At 40.8% G+C, this 17,944-nt stretch overlaps 1 protein-coding gene across 1 annotated transcript in view; it reads left to right on the top strand.

The window, feature by feature from the left end:
* lingo3a (leucine rich repeat and Ig domain containing 3a) overlaps positions 1–11,384 on the top strand; it is a 46,948-nt gene extending 35,564 nt beyond the window's left edge. The window contains exon 2 of the mRNA XM_031318443.2: positions 8,031–11,384. Within this exon, the coding sequence (XP_031174303.1) occupies positions 8,082–9,914 (1,833 nt within the window). The 5' untranslated portion in view covers positions 8,031–8,081 and the 3' untranslated portion in view covers positions 9,915–11,384. The remainder of the gene's footprint in view (positions 1–8,030) is intronic.
* Positions 11,385–17,944: the final 6,560 nt, after the last annotated feature.

Genomic DNA, 17,944 nt, shown 5'->3' with positions numbered 1-17,944 from the left:
AACTGCAGAAAAAATGTTAGTATATACTGTATATGTGATATCTTCAGTAGAAACAAATAGCCTTGGGGCTGAGAGACAGAGGGGAATTCATAAAGTATTGAGAGACAAACTAATGCAATGTAGGTTTTGGTCTTTTCATTGTTGTTGGTTTCTTTTAAAATGTAGAATATGACCTTCTTATCCTTTAAACAACTCACAAAATGTGAGCTAAGACACACATAGCTCTCCACTCACACACACACCTTTTTTTAGCTCATTAGCGAGGCTTTATGCATAGGGTATGGGCGTGTTTGATGTGTAAGATTTGGCCGAGCATCAGCAGTGCCCTCTGTCTGATCACATTCTAATGTCCTCATATTAAAACATGTTGGGTCCTCACGATCTATTATTTTGAATAGCCAAGAAGGACAGCGTTTGCATAAGGCCCATTAGCGTAATTGGCTGTCTTTCAAGCCCCTTATGGCTTCTGTTTATACAAAAAGAGGCTGGAGAGGAGGCAAGGCTGGAGTAAGGGGAGTGTCAGAAATAAATGATGTAGTAGTGGTTTGTGCAGGGAGAGGTGGGAGGTGGTGAGGGGAAGATGGGGGTAGAGAGGTGGCAGAACATTTCACTGCGCCCCCTGCCCCTGCAGCTTCACAGCCCACTTTACTGTCTAAATCTGGCTCTGTTGCTATCTAACCTGCACTTGGCTTTCTTTTTTTTTTTTAGCTGAAACGCCACACTTCTCTCGCTCCCCCTCTAACTCACTGGGTATCGCTGTGTTTTGGATGGTAATTGGGCTGTGGTCGGAGAACACATGAATACCAGGTCATCCACTCTGCCATCTGTACTTTAGGACCCACGCTGGCTGTAGCTGCACAGAAGAGACACCTGGCAACCTGAGGAGAAATGGATGACTGTAATTGTTAGATGATTGCTTACCTCTTAAGTAATTAACCGATTAGACTTCAACTGTAACAAAGAAGCCATCAGCTCAATCAGTTCTCATCTTTAATTTTGTAGCACAAAGATCAGAAACAAACTAAACGCAGCAATTTCAGTAAAAGCATTCGACTGGAAACATTACAAAATGGCATGGTTTGTGCACGGCCCAGGACAGGAGGGCTCTGCAGTGGTTGATTAAATCCAATAGTTTGATCCAGTAGTTGAGTCAATTCACCTAAAACAAATGTCACCAAAGTCCTAAGGATAGGAACCAGGAATGTCTGTAAAAAAATGTCATGGCAATCCCTCCAAATGTTGTTGAGATATTTCAGTCTGAACCAAAATGGTGGACCCAAGAAGATCACGATATCCACCAGCTTGATCTGTGCTTTAAAGGTGACCATTCAATTTGTATCTATTCTGAACTTAGTGTTTAATAGTAAAGATTAAACATGAGTTAAATACAAACAAGGCTTAGGTTAAGGATAGGGTCAAGAATGCCCTTTGGCTCAACTAAAGTTTAATCTAGATGAGACGGGACATTCAGGAACATGTAAGATAGTGGCACTACCAACTAGTCATCGCCTGTTTGCATCAGCAGCCGCTATTTACTGTATGACAACATGAAAAAGGGGGCATCAACAACAGCTCCTCTCTTTAATGAAATTTTAAAAAACATCATATTCCCAGTTGTTTCGTTTAGCTTCTGACTAAAGACTGTAGTCAATGCGCACATATGCCATTACCCAGATGTGTACTGAATATTGTAATCTGACTGTTTTATGAGGCAGTGGTTTATTCCTGTGCACAGTAGTGATTTAAAAAGAAAAGATATTAAGCTGTTTTTCAATCAAATTTCATTATTCAATGTTCCTCAATGTTAAATGGAAATCATAGCTAGCTTCCACACCAGAACATCTTTGACTGAAGCCGTAGGACAGTGCTGTGGCTTTTATTAAGCCAGAAATATTCCCTTTTAAGTATTTAAATGCTTTAGGCTTCATGAATTTGTTCCTTGTTGCAAACATGTCACCGAAGTTTTGTATCACATTGTAAGTGTGAGCTGTAGTTTCAAGCATCTCAAGAGCAGACAACAACAGCATGAAGCCATCTTCTTTGATTTGTGCTCACAATGGCCCTCATTTATCAACCTAACATAGAAACCAGGGCAGATATGAGCACAGAAATCATCTTACGACAGGCTTCACGTGTGATTCATGAAACGTTCGTATCACACCAATCCGAGCGTAACAATGGTCGTACATTGATAAATGCATCGGCTGGAAACGATCGTAATTTAAATATCATGCCCAAATATATTCTCGGTTTTGAGGCCTCGCCCCTACAATTTACGACATGGCGAGACGTAATCCGGCTGAGAAGCGGCACTTTTCAGAGGTGGAGATTGAAACCCTGATATCTCAGGTTCATTTACACCAACGTGTGTACTATTTGGCAGCCTGAAAACTGTTATTAAAGGCTGTAAAAAGAATGCGCAATGGAAAGAGATCACTGATGCTGTCAACAGCGTTGCCGTGGTAAATCGGACTCCAAGTTTATTTAATTTATACATCCTTGACATATGTATGCTATAGTCCTAATAGTAATATACAGGCTTATATTGCAATCTCTTAGGCCTACATGGTGTAGCCTACCTATAGTTAAATAAACACACAGTAGTGGAGTTTATGCCTTTTATGTCTCTTATTTTACTCGTGTTTTTTTCATGAGTCAGAGCCAGGCAACAGCTGTGAGGGAGAGCGCGTGTCCTCCGCACCCCCGTGCTGGACCACCACCCCAACCCTGTCTCCTGACAGCAGAGGAGCTGGAAAAACAAGCCGAAATAACTCGGTCAATGGCAGAAATAAATCGTTCACTTGTGGCCATTAACGACACTTTGAAAGAGAAACGAAAACCTGAAGAATAAATAAAAATGTTGTGCATCGTTATGTTTCCTGTATTGAGTATCATTGCCAAACACAACACTATACCTTTTAAAAGCGAGGAATAATATCCTGTCTCCTTCATATAGCCCCCAGTTAGGGCTGTGCTGGACACTGCTCTCTAGGCATCGGGTCATCTGGCTCCAGAACCCCACAGACTAAAACAATGTTGCAGGCTTTTTCTGCCGTGTGGTTCAGACCAGACGTGAGATTTTATCGCAGCCTACGCTCACGTTCAAATTGATAAATGCTTTGCGTAGGAATCGGCGTACGCTCGTCCTACGCCTGTTTTAGGTCGTACGCACGTTTCGTAAATGAGGGCCATTGTGTCTTTCACTGTCATGGCAGCCCAGTTTGAGTCTCTTTCTGTAGTACCTAGTGGAGGACGTCCCACGTGTTGGCAATATGTAAGCAGGCTGTTGTGATATTACAGAGTATGTTTGGGCTTTAATGTATCCATGTAATTTTAATGTTTCACAACTAACAGATCACACTTACACATTGTGACTTTTTCTTTAATTGTACCTTTCTGAGAAAATGTAACTGTTACGTTTAAAGAGGTTTGCAGGACAGCCCTAAAGAGACACTGTCTTTGCTCAAAGGCCTTTTTCACAGCAGACTTTTTGACATGTCGCACTAGGAAAAGCACAGGTTTAAATTATATTTAGCTTAATTTAGCTGCTTCAGTATCAGCTTCCTGGTATTGTGCATGCTGGCTCACTGTCACAGTGTCATGGCTTACTGGGACACTTAAATAAAACGGAGCCAACCGCACCATGAACAAATCTTTTTTTTATCTCACTCACAATGGGATGGCAGCCCCTCAAATCGCCTACTGCTTATCCGACAATGACAAGTCAAAATGTCTGCTATGAAAAAGCTCTATCAGCCTCCTAGCTCAATACCATCTTATTATATGCCTTCTAATCAAGAAATCTGTTAAAGATTTATTCACTTGAAGGCCACAACAAACTATCTGATGATGCTGGCAGTGTCTCTTTAAGCCCTTTGGCCTTACAAAGTCATTACATATAAAATGTTACAGTCAACAGCTGAGATGCCCAAATATATAAATAACACTCAACAGAAAAAATTCATTCGATTCAAACTCTTGTGTATAAATATTGAGGCATTTCCAGAATAGAAGATTACTTCAGGCAGTTGTTCTGATAGAAAGTACTGGATGAGTAAATGTTGCCTGGCAACAAAATGATAAGATAACGAAAACTGACCCCTTGCCTAATGCTGCTGGATGTGTGCACAGTATATACTAGCAATGATTTCATACATTATCCATCTGTTTGACAATGACAGACAATAGCCATCTGTCTTTTGTCACAGTTTTTTGGCAGTGTGTGACAGGAAACAGGACTTAAATGCAGACATCAAGACGCAGCAGGCAAGAAAACATGTACCACAGCAACTAGGCAATATTAAATATCTGTGATATGCATAAAACTACCAACCTAGATTTTTTCTGAAGAGCTTATGAACAAATGAGTAGCAGCTGTGCATGCAGGTGGCTTATGAGACATTCAGGTAAGGTCAGTGAACGGAGGCGGGAAACTCGCTGAGGGCGTCTAGCGGACAGGTGTGTTTAGCCGGCTATGGAAAATAAGAGACTAGGAAGAGAGTTTGAAGCAGCAGCAAGTTGGTGCAGCCGTCTCCATGACAACACATCTATCACACCTACAGTATTGTCCTTTCAATGCTGATCCTAGCATTGCAGTTTATATCAGAGCAGCATATTGATTCTGCCTGCAAGACATAGCGGGTGCAGTTCGGCCTGCTGAACATCCTGTAACTTCCGGGACAAGCTTTTACATAACTGAACTTTAATGTGCAGTAAAGTACAAATGCAACACGAGCGAAGGTGGCGTTCAGTCACGCTTTTCTCAGAAGAAACAGCTCCTTTACCGTCAGCAGCAGCTCTGCTCTTCCCTCCGTCACCTGCTTCAACCTAAGGTTAGCAGGGAAGAGCACTGTTCTACTCCTGCTGCGTAATCAAAGACTACAACAGTTATTTTTGACTTAGCTTACTACCAGGTAACAGTAACCCACTGGACAGATGCCCATGGGGGGATCATTTTGCATACAGTAGAGAGACCTGCTGTTGACCGGTGGTGCATTAGCTGGCCGGGGGCCTCTGGGCCTATTAGTGAGAGACTGCTACCACATATGGGTTTGGAAAACCGCCCATGTGACTGACATCTTTAAATGTAGGGTGGGGGAAGTGGGTGTTGGGTAGCCTGGTTGACACCAGACCCTTCTCAGTTGTGACTGAGAGTGGGTCTGGGCAAGGTTCATTCACAGCTCATTTCCAAAGGGGCGTCACCAACGGACGGCGCTCAAATGCCTCTGGGCGCAATTGGATAGTCCTTCAACCAATCAGACCAACGATCTGGGTGATGTAGCTGCGACAGCGGCATCAACGGATTGCTGCGCTTCGGTGGCCGTCATGTTGAATGTAAACAAAAAGCTGCTTGCCGTCACTGCGCTATCGTCATCGTGTAAAGCCCGCCTCAACGGTTGTGATTGATGCCTCGATTTGGAAAAATTGGAAATGGGCTGGAAGTTCGTCAGGGTTTTCCCAGGCTAGGTGTTGGGTGGAGGAGGAGGAAGTTTGTGGTTACTGTTTCAGTAACTGGTCACCTGCTGTTTATAGATAAATAATGTTTTAAACTTTATATATTAAGAGATATCTTAACAACCTTCAGATGTCATCTTAAAGTGTACATGCATGCAGTTGTACAGTATGATATTGTTTATAAACATCACAGAGGTTAATGCTGTAGAATATTTACAGTCTCGCACACATAGAAGAAGAAATAATGGATGTAGCGCCAGTGTACTACCGTTTTGAAGCCAGCAGATTGCAGCGATTCTCAACTGGCTGACGCAAGTTTTGCCAGCGGGTAAATAGGGACCACTGTTGCCGCTTATCTGCATGTACGGCAGTATACAGAGCCGCTTGAAAATTGGCAACCTTTCCCTTAAGTTGCCGGCAACCAAAATGTTCCAATTAACTTTAATTAAGGGAAAACACAGTGAGAGGGTCAAGGTTTTAAGACAAAAATATGGACAACACTCAAAAAGAGTTTACAGCTATTTTAATGTAAACAATGCTGTGGATACGCATTGCTAAGCCTTTGTCATGATTGACAGGTGTGCGTGTACCCATGCCCTAAAGCATGCCCTGCTTCATCGTCAATTTTAAATAAATGGGACCATAATTTAGGACTTGAAGACTTGAAACTAGCAATTGAGACTATAAACTCTAATGATGAAAATGTTTACTGAGGTAATAAATCAAGTGAGAAGTAGGGTTATTTTATCCTAAACTTTACAATCAGACTTCCAATTCTTGCATTGTGGGTAATTTATCTGCCAGGTTTTAACAAGGAAGAAGAATGTGTGTAAATAAAAAAGATGATATTTCTGGTTCTGCTGCTTCGATTTTGATTCTTGATATACTGTAGAAGTGCAATGATAAATTTAGCAGTGTCTGAGCTGTCATGTTTTTCATTTATAGAGCATGAACCAAAACACAAGGAATGCCTTTTGGTGCAGAAAGTGCTTTTTCTTTTTCTTGTGAGACCACAGTGAGTGACACAAAATGTGTGTGCTTACTATGAAAGGCTACGTGTTTGTGTCAGGCTGCTATGTCTGACACATGTATGCATGTGTGGGGGCATTGGCAGCGTGCATTGCTGTCACCAGTGTATTTTTTGATAATACTTATGGGTTTGTAAAAATATGACCATAATATTTTGTGTCTTTAACAGATTTTTAACAATGTTTGGTTCATTTTAAGCCTGTCTGCTGTCAGACAGTTCTTCTCACAGTTAGTTTCATTAAGTGGCAGATTGGTTTATGGGAATATTCATCTCTGAGCCAGGGTGACTTGTAAATTAGAACATGTGTAGAGGTGAGGGACATTAAATGAGTTATGAAGTCATCTGTAACGGTAGCAGGTGGGAATTTAGAACCCTGTCACATCAATGTGTCTGTTATTTGTTCCTGTTGTAAATGATGGGTAGTGGCTAGAAAACAGGTTGTATGTGTCCAGTGTTTTTATGTTTTAGGGACAATTGTATCACTTTGTAGCACTTATTTTAGTTTGGGGATCTCTTGATGTGTGATCCAGTCATAGTCACAGTGCACAGTGGCCTTTCAATATGTTTTAACACACTGCCAGCCTCACCACTCAATAATGTCGATTTCACAATGGGTTTATAAAGGGATTACCACTCTGCTGCCAACATCCACCAGCAGACGGAGGGCTGGAATTTGTGTTTGTGTGTGTGTGTGTGTGTGTGTGTGTCTGTGTCCGTGTGTGTCCGTGTGTCCATGTGTCCGTATGTGTCATATGAAACCCATAGGCAGGTCAGGCTCCTCTTCATGATAAGCCTCATGCCTCAGAGACTTATGCATGTGATGGCCTGAACTATTGTGATGCACTGAGTCAGAGTCTTTTGCTATGGCGATTGACCTTGTCATGCATTTACTCAAAGACACAGGGGCTGGATATACTGTGCTATATGATCCAATCTGGTGATTGGATTGTTCATATTTTATTCATCCTGTTTGCATGCCGGTATTTCCTCTTCCAGCGAGTTTATTTGTTAATATTCTGCTTCCTCACACTATAAATGGCCCATGTATGTGCATTTTCCAGTGCTATTAGCTGTTAAAGTCTTTTGAGAGGCTGCAATTGTTTTCTTTTTTCATGCATTTTAAGATGTCTCACATGAGGTCTTATGAATCCAATAGATTTTCAATTTCCCTGTTTTCATTTACAAAGCATGATATAGCTAGAGATCCGATATCAAATTGACTCATAGCTATTTTTGTGTGTATATACTGGCATATGATTTTGAAACCTGACTGCTTGCAAGGCACACTCGCCCATTGTAAATCGAACTGTTTCAAGTGAATACAGACTCCTTTGAGGATTATCTTTGAGCTCTAGCTTTAATTTCGCTGCTGTGCCGGGTCAATTAGAGTTTACAATAGTAATTCCACTCATTTAGAGTGTTTGATAGCTGCTGAATTGAGTTTAATTAATTTGTCTCACTGTCTGTCTCTTTCTCTCATTCTTTGTGGCCTCCTTTCCACCCTCCCACTTTCCTTTTCTTCTCCCCATTTTTTCTCTTTCCTCAGGTGTCTGACCCAGTGATTCAGGAGCAGGACGAAGCAGTGAAAAGGAGAGCCATGGGGTTGAGCCTGGGCCAGGATGTAGACTGGCTCCTGCCTTTCCTGTTCTTGCTACTGATGGTCACAGTGTTACCCACGCAGGGTCAAGGATGTCCACAGCGTTGTGAGTGCATTTCAAAAGTCAAGACTGTGTCCTGTTATGGTAGACGCCTGTCCGCACTGCCAGATGACATCCCACTGGACACCAAGACCCTGGACCTAAGTGGGAATAAACTTCGCTGGGTAGAGCATGGGGACCTTCTTCCATATTCACGTCTTGAAAAGCTGGACCTGAGTGAGAACATTATCAGTGTCCTGGAACCGAATGCTTTTTCTAGTCTCCAGAACCTGCAGTCGCTTTCACTGAGGGGTAACCAATTGAAACTGGTCCCCATGGGTGCTTTCTCACGTCTCGCCAATCTAACTTCATTGGACCTCAGTGGGAATAAGATTGTAATTCTTTTGGACTTTACTTTCCAAGACCTGAAAAGTCTGAAAAACCTGGAAGTTGGAGACAATGATTTAGTTTACATTTCCAACAAGGCCTTTCTGGGTCTGGTTGGGCTGAGGGAGCTGACCATTGAGAGGTGCAACCTGACTTCTGTGTCCAGCCAGTCTTTGTCTTACCTGCATAATCTGGTGGCTCTGCGTCTCCGCTACCTCAGTATCTCCACCTTAGAGGACCAGAACTTCCGTAAGCTGGGAAACCTGAGGGGTCTCGAGATCGATCACTGGCCCTTTTTGGAGCACATTTCCCCTCACAGCCTGCAGGGTCTAAACTTGTCTTGGCTGTCGATTACTCACACTAACATCACCTCTGTGCCCACCTCTGCCCTACGCAGTCTGGCTCACCTCACCAGCCTCAACCTCTCCTACAACCCTATCTCAGTGTTGGAGTCCTGGGCGCTGCGGGACCTTGTAAGGCTGAAGGAGCTGCATCTGGTCAACACAAATCTGGTGGCAGTGCAGCCATATGCGCTGGGTGGCCTGAGGCAAATCAGCCTCCTTAACCTCTCCACTAACAACCTGGTGTCCCTGGAAGAGGGAGCGTTTCAGTCTGTCAACACTCTGGAGACGCTGCGTTTGGACGGGAACCCTCTGGCCTGCGATTGCCGCTTGCTGTGGATCCTTCAGCGCAGGAAGACCCTCAATTTCGAAAGCGCCTCCCCAGTGTGTATGACGCCCGTCGAGGTGCAGGGACGGGCTCTGAATGCTTTCTCTGACTCAGCTCTCTTTGATCACTTTACTTGCCAGAAGCCCAAAATCCGCAACAGGAAGCTACAGCAGGTAACTGCCCGCGAGGGGCAGGTTGTGTCATTCATTTGCAAAGCAGAAGGTGAGCCGACGCCGGTGATATTCTGGATCTCTCCTCAACGCCGCCGCATCACAACAAAGAGTAGCGGCCGCCTAACTGTGTTACCAGAGGGCACATTAGAAATACGGTACGCCCAGGTAACAGACAGTGGAACCTACATCTGCATAGCCAGCAATGCTGGTGGAAATGACACCTATTTTGCCACACTTACAGTCAGTGGGCTGCCACTAGATGCAGCCCTAATGGCAAACCGCACATACTATGCTGGAGACCTTAATGACACGAATCTGAACGACACCAGAGTCTTCCTAAAATTTACTCTGGACCTCAAGACCATCCTTATATCCACAGCTATGGGCTGTATCATGTTCCTGGGGGTGGTTCTCTTCTGTTTCATTCTGCTCTTTGTGTGGAGTCGAGGGAGAGGGCAGCACAAGAACAATTTCTCAGTGGAGTATTCCTTCAGAAAGGTGGATGGACCCGCTGCCAGTGGAGGACAGGGTGGGGCCCGCAAGTTCAACATGAAAATGATTTGATTATTTGGATCTGTTTCTCTCATTGGTATTCTTTCCCCGATACTGTTTACAAGCAGTCAAACGCTAAAAGCACAGGAACCTGGAGTGGACCTTTGTGCTTGCAAAACATTAAATGCAGTTATTTATAGGAGGACATTTTATTGAGACAAGGTTTTGTTATCGAAACTACTGTATATATGAGAAAAGGGAAATCTGCATGGATTTGATATATTTATAATTACTTTGTTGTGTGTTCACATTATTATTGGATAATATGGATTATAAAGGTATAAAGATGTCTCCAAGTCTTGAATAGACTGTTAAAAGACCAAGCAGCAAAATCACTCAGAGTCCCACCAGTCTTTAACCTCAACAAATCTCTTGCCAACTCCATCCTTCTTCCCTACAAGGAACTCTGTCCTCTTCATCTTTGAAGGACTTCACCTCTCTGCTCCATCTGAGGTGATTCAATCTCCAAACTCATGAATACATTATACCAGCGTGGTGCTCAATGAATGCCAAGGGCTTGCCAATACGTATTTGAATAGCTCCAGCTATATACTGCATATTTAGATGTATTTACAGTCAGGACTTTAGAGCACTATTGTGACAAAAATATAGAGACTCTGCTGTTTTTTTGCTGATGGTGGGTTTTTACAGAATAATTAGACACCAAGAGACTCTGCAACACTGCCAATTTGACCGTAAAGCACCATGTAATATCAATGCAATGCTGTGGTAGAGAGAAGTGACTTCTTATTGGATACCACTACAAGTTGATCAAAGCCGTTTAAACAAAAACAGGACTCTACATGTTAAGCTACACTTAAAGGACCCAATGCACATTCGTGTGGTGACAAATCAGTACATGTGGATGCACACTTGCTAATTAGGTTTTCCATTGGTTATTCAGTACATACCTTACACGACTCTCTTGATCTGAAAAGAACTGTGTGTAAAAAGATGAACGCATGTACAATGTTGGCTTCCTACTTTGAATCACGTGTATTATTTGTAAATTGAACATTTGTTGGGGTGCATTCATCCCAAAGTTGAATAGATCATATTGTAGGATATATACTGTATCAGATGTATTATATATTTTGTAAACATTGATATTGAAATCCTCCTGGTTGTTTATAGTACTGTTGAGTGATCAGTCCGATCTTTCTGTTCTACTGTAATTCTATTGTTAAAGTCTCTTTTTCAAATCATTCACTTGCCTGTTTTTGGCTGTATAAGTGACAGTTGAGAGGCTTAAGCTGACTAGTGGGGGAGAGGTAAAGTGGGTTCTCGATGTATTTGAGACACGCAGGGAAAAAATGTGTGATAAATTGTGATAAAGAAACTTGCAGACTGGAACAAAGGTCATAATGAAACTGAGCCAGAGAGGAGACATCACGACTATAATACAAAGGGCTGGATGCTAACTTGTAACAATATATGCCTCCTAAGATAGCTGTATAGCATTTTGTAAAAGTTTAAGTAGAACTGGTTATGAAGTTAGTTATTAAGTTATGAAGTTAACTGTTTATATATATATATATATATCTATATATATATATATATATATATAGATATATATATATGTGTGTATTGATTAATACAATTTCTACTATATAGAATGTAATTCAATGTTTTTTGTTTGAGATATTTTGCTGATTTAAATCCAGCTCTGTGCCATGGGAGTGTGGACAGTGTGTGTGCAGATGAATGGTGTGTGACATTTCCTTTGTAGCTTCAGCACACAGAGCTCCCAGCTGAGCAGAGCAGAGGAGGTCTGCCGAGATCCACCAGATAACACGAATTGCGTCACGGACTGCTCCATGCTCCATGCACTGGCTTCACGGAGGGAGGTCAAACACTGCCCACACAAAGATGACACAGAGCTGGATTGAAATCAGCAAAGTTGCTCTTTGACATTAATTGGTAGTCACGGCATGTACAGTAAAAGCAAATGTGTTGAGCCTTGCAACGTAATCTGTGGAAACTAGGGGCATTAAATTCAGTTTTCTTTGTAGACATAATTTGGAGAGGTGAGAAACAGGTGAACGGCTGATACTATTCTAATTTCAAGGTTTTTTTCTTGGTTTGTGGGCTCAGACTTGGAAACCAATACTACTCTTCCTGTTTGCTCAACGACTGCAGTTCTATCAGTGTTACTCTGCTGCCCTCTGTTGCCTAGAGATGGTACTGACTTCTACACTATTAATTAAATTAGGATTTGACTTCCCCAACATTTAGGCTTAATAGTAAGCAATGTATTCCATTTCCCCAAAGGCAACTGTGAAATGTATGGACAGCTGACCTGGTTGTTTTGGAGATGAAATTTAATTTTGAGTTACAACTGAAATTATAGAGAGAAGACCCATATCACTTCCTTTATTTAGTGTTTGTGTTCATTCACATATACACTGCACAACACATTTTACAGATTAAACTCACAATATGGAATTATATTTAATGAACTGTGAATATGTTACCCAACTGATTTGACATCAGGTTTTTGTCTGCATTTTAGAAATATAATGATAACTTTCATTGTCATTTACTGAATTCATCCTGTAAATAAGGAAACCATTGTGTCTGGAAATTGTGCTAGACTGTTTTGTATTGTATTGTTTTATAAAAATGATGCACACTGTTTATAAAGCATGCTATGTTATCTGCTATGATAATGTCTTTGTCCCATTATTTTTAACAGCATGCCATCTGGCACTCAACCTCTATGGTGGCAGTCTGAGAAGTTGATTGAGAGTCTGCAATACACCTGTGACCTCGTCACTGTGAAATTTTGTGTTGCAATGTTTTATTTTGATCTGTTTTTTTCCATGGGTTTGCCATATTTTAATTTTTAAAAAATCAGTTAAATCAAATGGATGGATCTACTCTAAGATATACTGTCATGATTCACTCAAGTTAATGATATACGTAGGTACTGCATATACTGTATGAGGAGTGTTATTATTGTTCATTTTCTATGCATTCATCAAAACACAAGTTACAAAAATAAATGAAATTTTGTGAGCAGTTAAAAAAAAGTGTTGCATTCACGCTTTCATGTGTTTCTTGGTCCTGTTTAATCGTTAAGCTGTAATGATTGAATTGGTTGTGATCAGTGTGACTTATAAAACTCCTGTTGTCATTCAGTGAGTGAAGTGAATTCATACTGTGCTATTCTGACTGATATCAGGTTAAGACAAATAAAAACTTGTATGCACTTCAGGAACCCCTCAAGGAGGAAGTAGAGAGCAACAGGAAGATGTTCAGTACCTTATATGATCTAAATCTGTTCCAGTTATATCATTTTTAAAGTCCCTCCACTCAAAATTGTGTTATGCTTATTGTTACTTCGCTTGGATGTTTAACCTTTACTTTGCAGAATGATATCACAACTAGTTTGTAAAAACACTTGTAGTCCAATGTGCAACTTACGTGTGATGTGGAAACTTGAAACCTCCAGTATACATACTGAGAAAGGACTTTTCAGTGAAGTAGGCATCATGTTCCAGGAGTTAAACTTTAAATGTAACATTAATTTGCATATTCATAGATTCTGGGTTTTTCAATGAGGAAGATGTTTAAAACAGTAATAGACACAAATAGACGTGTCTTACAGCATGACTATGGAGATGCTTGATGTATTTTCTTTTGGATAAAGGTGAGTTAAATGGGCCATGAAGTCCTGCATTAGGAAAAGTATTTTTGTAAGGTGTTACAAAGATTCAATGATCCTTGGCACACATAAGAAACTCTATGGGAGAGATGAACATCATTCTTCCTAAGGGTTTTCCCTCATTTGGGGAAAATAAATGCTGTCTGATACGTTGGTCCAAAGCCAGGAAAATACCCCTCACTGTGGGGGTCAAGCATTCACGCCTGAACTGCTCTCATAGTTTTCATCATGCTTTTACTCACCCACTCAAGAATGACTCTTCTGATCATATCACTTTTTTCATCCCACACCTCTATGGTTTTACACCTCTGATCTTTAAAATATGCGTCTGACTTTGTAATGAGTCACTTTGATCTTTACTTTCTTTTCAACAAAGTCATCTGAGCCTGCTACACCCGTAAGGAAGCATTTGTTATGACTCCCCATGTATTTATTCAGGTTTCTCCTATAATTCTGTATGTTGACAGCAAAAGAATATAGCTCCTGTCATATACCACTTACAAACTGTCTAAAATATTTTGAAAATGGGGCAAGTATTACAAATTGTGTGTATTAAATGAACAAGAATCCTCTGAAAGAGAATTGAAAGAGTAAAAACTGAGTGACTGAGAGGGAGTGTGAGTTTCACACAACTTTGTTTTGCTTACCAGAAGAAGAAACCTTGTCATGATTCACTTTATATAAGGACATGCTGCATATACTGTATAGTAATGTGCATTACACTGTTGCTCTTCTTAAATGTTACTTCCCTGTGAAGAGTGAAATGAACACCAGGTTCTACCATCCAAGTTAGAATATTAGCAAAACTCTGTTGAAATGTGATTTGATTGGGAAACTAGAAATCACTAAGTTTGAAAGTACTACTTCAAAGTAGACTGTATAGTAATACACCTGAAACTACGCACATGTTTGGTTAAGAGTCAGTGTGGCTGTCTATGCAAAGGAGGTTATGTCTCTGAACATGTCACCAAAATTTCAGATGGACCACTGAGAGATGTGTCATCCACTAAGTGTTAGACACCAACATCAGACTGTGAAATTGCAACAGTAAGCACTCAAATGGGTCTGACCTGCATTGTATTCATTTAATAATTAATTTAATTTACTTGAAGTAGATAGCAGTGGTAAAATGCACAAAGCTCTAAAACCCTACACTCAAGTATCTCTTTCATTTGAGGAAATTATGTCAGAATGCGCTTTGACACGCAGATGATCTACTTCTGCTTCACTAGAGCGATTGCCAGCTATATATGGGAACGCTGATGGGTGATTGAAATGATGTAAGTGTGCATGTGTGTATATAAAGTTTGTGTGTGGGGGGAGTAATCACACCTTTTGTGTTACCGTGGTGTTGAAACCTGGTGGTCTAAATGGGATTGTAGTGGTTTGCAGTTTCTGCATAAACAATTGCAACAACATGCAAAGAATGTGTGCACATCTTTTCATCAGGACATGGTCTGCTTGCCGATCAGTTGATTAGCTGCAAGAAATCATTTAAGAATCATTTAAAGGCAGTATCTGTTTTGTTTTTTAATACACTCCTCCTCTAACTCTGATGTATGTAGTTTACATCAGCTGTAACCTGATGACATTGGGAGCTCCAGGTTTAATTCTCATTATGACTGAAGTGTGCCAGGATCACTTGGATGACCTGAATGCCATGTGGCTCATCTCTTGAATTTGCAACTAAGAACCATAAACCAAGGTTTAGGTTTGGTTTCTGAGCTTTGCGTGTAATTAGTGTCAACCCAAAAGGTTAGTGACTGGTGACGTGCAGTTTCAGCTGCCATAGTAGCTTTTTGTTGATGTGAGGTTGCAAGTACTGGTTTTGTATTCATGTTTGGATATAGGGATAAATGTCCAGGCACCATTATGACTGGATTAATTTCAGTGCTTCAAAGATAAAATGCAGGAGTCCATGGCCTCACCTGTGTACAAAGAAAATAAAGATCTCCTATAGTGTTTGCCAAATGCAGATTAAAAGCACACGGTTTAGATCTGTAATATTCATGTCATTCATAGAATCAGAAAATAAATCAGAAAAGAGTTTATTGCCAAGTAAGTAACACTTACAAGGAACTTACATTGGTGGTTGGTGCGTACATAAACAAACAAACATATTGAACATTAATATGAAATAAACCATAAATAGCCTACAGAAACATATACAAAAGCTGTTTAACGTAAGAGGCTAAATGGATATGAGTATCTTTAACTGGAATAACACTGGATCACTGCCATGGCCTCACATTATAATTCTGTTTTAATAAGGAACACAATGCTCAGGGCTCATTGCTCTGGGCAATGTAGCCCTTAGGGAGTCTGTCTGACCCAAGTTGCCAAGAGGGATTTTAAACTGTGTTTAAATCATTGTTAGTATTAAGGAATCAAAACAAGACAACGTGGGGTCAAAATGGTCAAAATAACATATCTATGGTTTGCCTATAAAACAGGACAAGATAACATTTAACCATGTCTGCACAGTGATATGGAAGTAGCATCTTATTGTATAGTTACATATTGTATTTATTATAATGTAGGCTAGCCTATAGGTGAGATAAAAAGCAGGTTTGAAACACCATTGAGACATAAACAGCAGAAGAACCAACACTGGTATTGATATAGCAATCTTTATTGTAGAAAAATGAAATTCCTATTTAAAAAAACAAAAAAACAAAACAAATTATATCCAAACAGATATAATACAGAAGCAGAATATACACTGCATACACCAATTTCTTTTGACAATATAGCAATTATCCAGCAGCAAACACGCAGGTGGTTGTTTGAACCATCCCTGTTTTCAATCACTGAAACGGGCTCTGGTTTTCATTACAACGAGTTTACGTGCACGTCTCTGCTGATTGGGTAGCACCTGTGCTGCGACACAGCCAATAAACGAGAGACACACCCATCAAACGAAAGAAAACAAAAGCCGTTTAACCCGGCCCGAAACAGCAGCAAAACGGTGCGCGCCATTTATCAAACGTGCCCGAGTTCACAGGCTCCCAATTGGAAGAAAAACATAATCCATGCTTCACTCTTGTAAGTATATCTCACTCTGACGCAACATTTTTTTAAAAGATGTTTGTTCCGAAAGCTAACCGCTCCAGTCTTCATGGTAACAATAAACATCTGTGAAGTACTTTATGCTAACGTTACATTAGCTGTTTAAGCTATAAAACAAGGCAAATGCATTTACTGAAAACGGTATGAAGAGGAAGGTTAAGGGGGCAGGACAAACTGAATGTAATAACGTTAGCAAATAATTTTGACTGTTTCTTTGAGTTTGGCTTTGAGCTGTCAGGACTGGTTGTTTGCCTGGCAGCAATGTTTCCATCAGCAACCTGCTGGGGTGATGCTGACTCACAAATACACTGAAAGAAATAACAGAGGCCAACTGGAAGAAAAGAGCAGGAGAATACTTTCTCTGAAACCTAATGCAATAGTTCTGGTCCCTGGATCAAGGCCTGAAATTCTTTGAGTACTGAAGCCCACAAGCCTTCAGTCTGCCCAAGGCACAGCATTGTAGGAGTTGGCCTCTGTATTGAGATACAGCTTGTATCTCCTCTGTTTGGAAAGCAAGCAACATGTTAATTTAAACATCAGTTTCTGCGTAATGGAGTGTTTCTTTTTGTTTTTGTTTTTTTACCTTTGTGAGCCATTCAGGGTTTCAGGTCTGTAAAAAGAAGAAGAAACTTAAATATTTAGTTGTTTTAATCTTTGTTTTAATGTAATACAGTACAACATTTCAGTGTTGTCCCTAGGCTTACTGGAATATAAGAAGATCAGTGTTTCCTCATTGCTGACCCTGCAGTGGCAGCCCACCACAGAAAAACCTCCGCCGCCATGGCACCAGAAACAGGGCAGACGCACAACGCAGACGCACAACGCAGTCGCGTCTGCGGTTGTAAGTGCCCAGACAGTTCACTAAAAAGAGAGACAGCACCGCCCATGCACACAGGCGGGCACCACCCCGGGAAAACAGCCACGGCCAGCTAAACGACGAACGCCGCGCAGAGCTCTATTTTTGTGACACAGCAGGGCGTGCTGTGTACTTATACCTGAACGTAATCTATTCAGACGCCTACTAACTTTTTTATGGGCGAAATGTTCTTCATATGGCTGTAGGGCTGGGCAATAAATCAATATTATATCGATATCGTGATATGAGATATCGTCTTAGATTTTGGATATTGTAATATCGTGATATGACACAAGTGTTATCTGTCCCTGGTTTTAATGGCTGGATTACAGTAAAGTGATGTCATTTTCTGAATTTACCAGACTGTTATAGCTTTCCTATTATTTGCCTTTACCCACTTAGTTATTATATACACATCAGTGATGATTATTTATCAAAAATCTCATTGTG

The sequence above is a fragment of the Sander lucioperca genome, chromosome 11 (genome assembly GCF_008315115.2).
Source record: "Sander lucioperca isolate FBNREF2018 chromosome 11, SLUC_FBN_1.2, whole genome shotgun sequence".
NCBI classification, from domain to species: domain Eukaryota; kingdom Metazoa; phylum Chordata; class Actinopteri; order Perciformes; family Percidae; genus Sander; species Sander lucioperca.
This window is presented reverse-complemented; position numbering and strand designations above follow the sequence as displayed.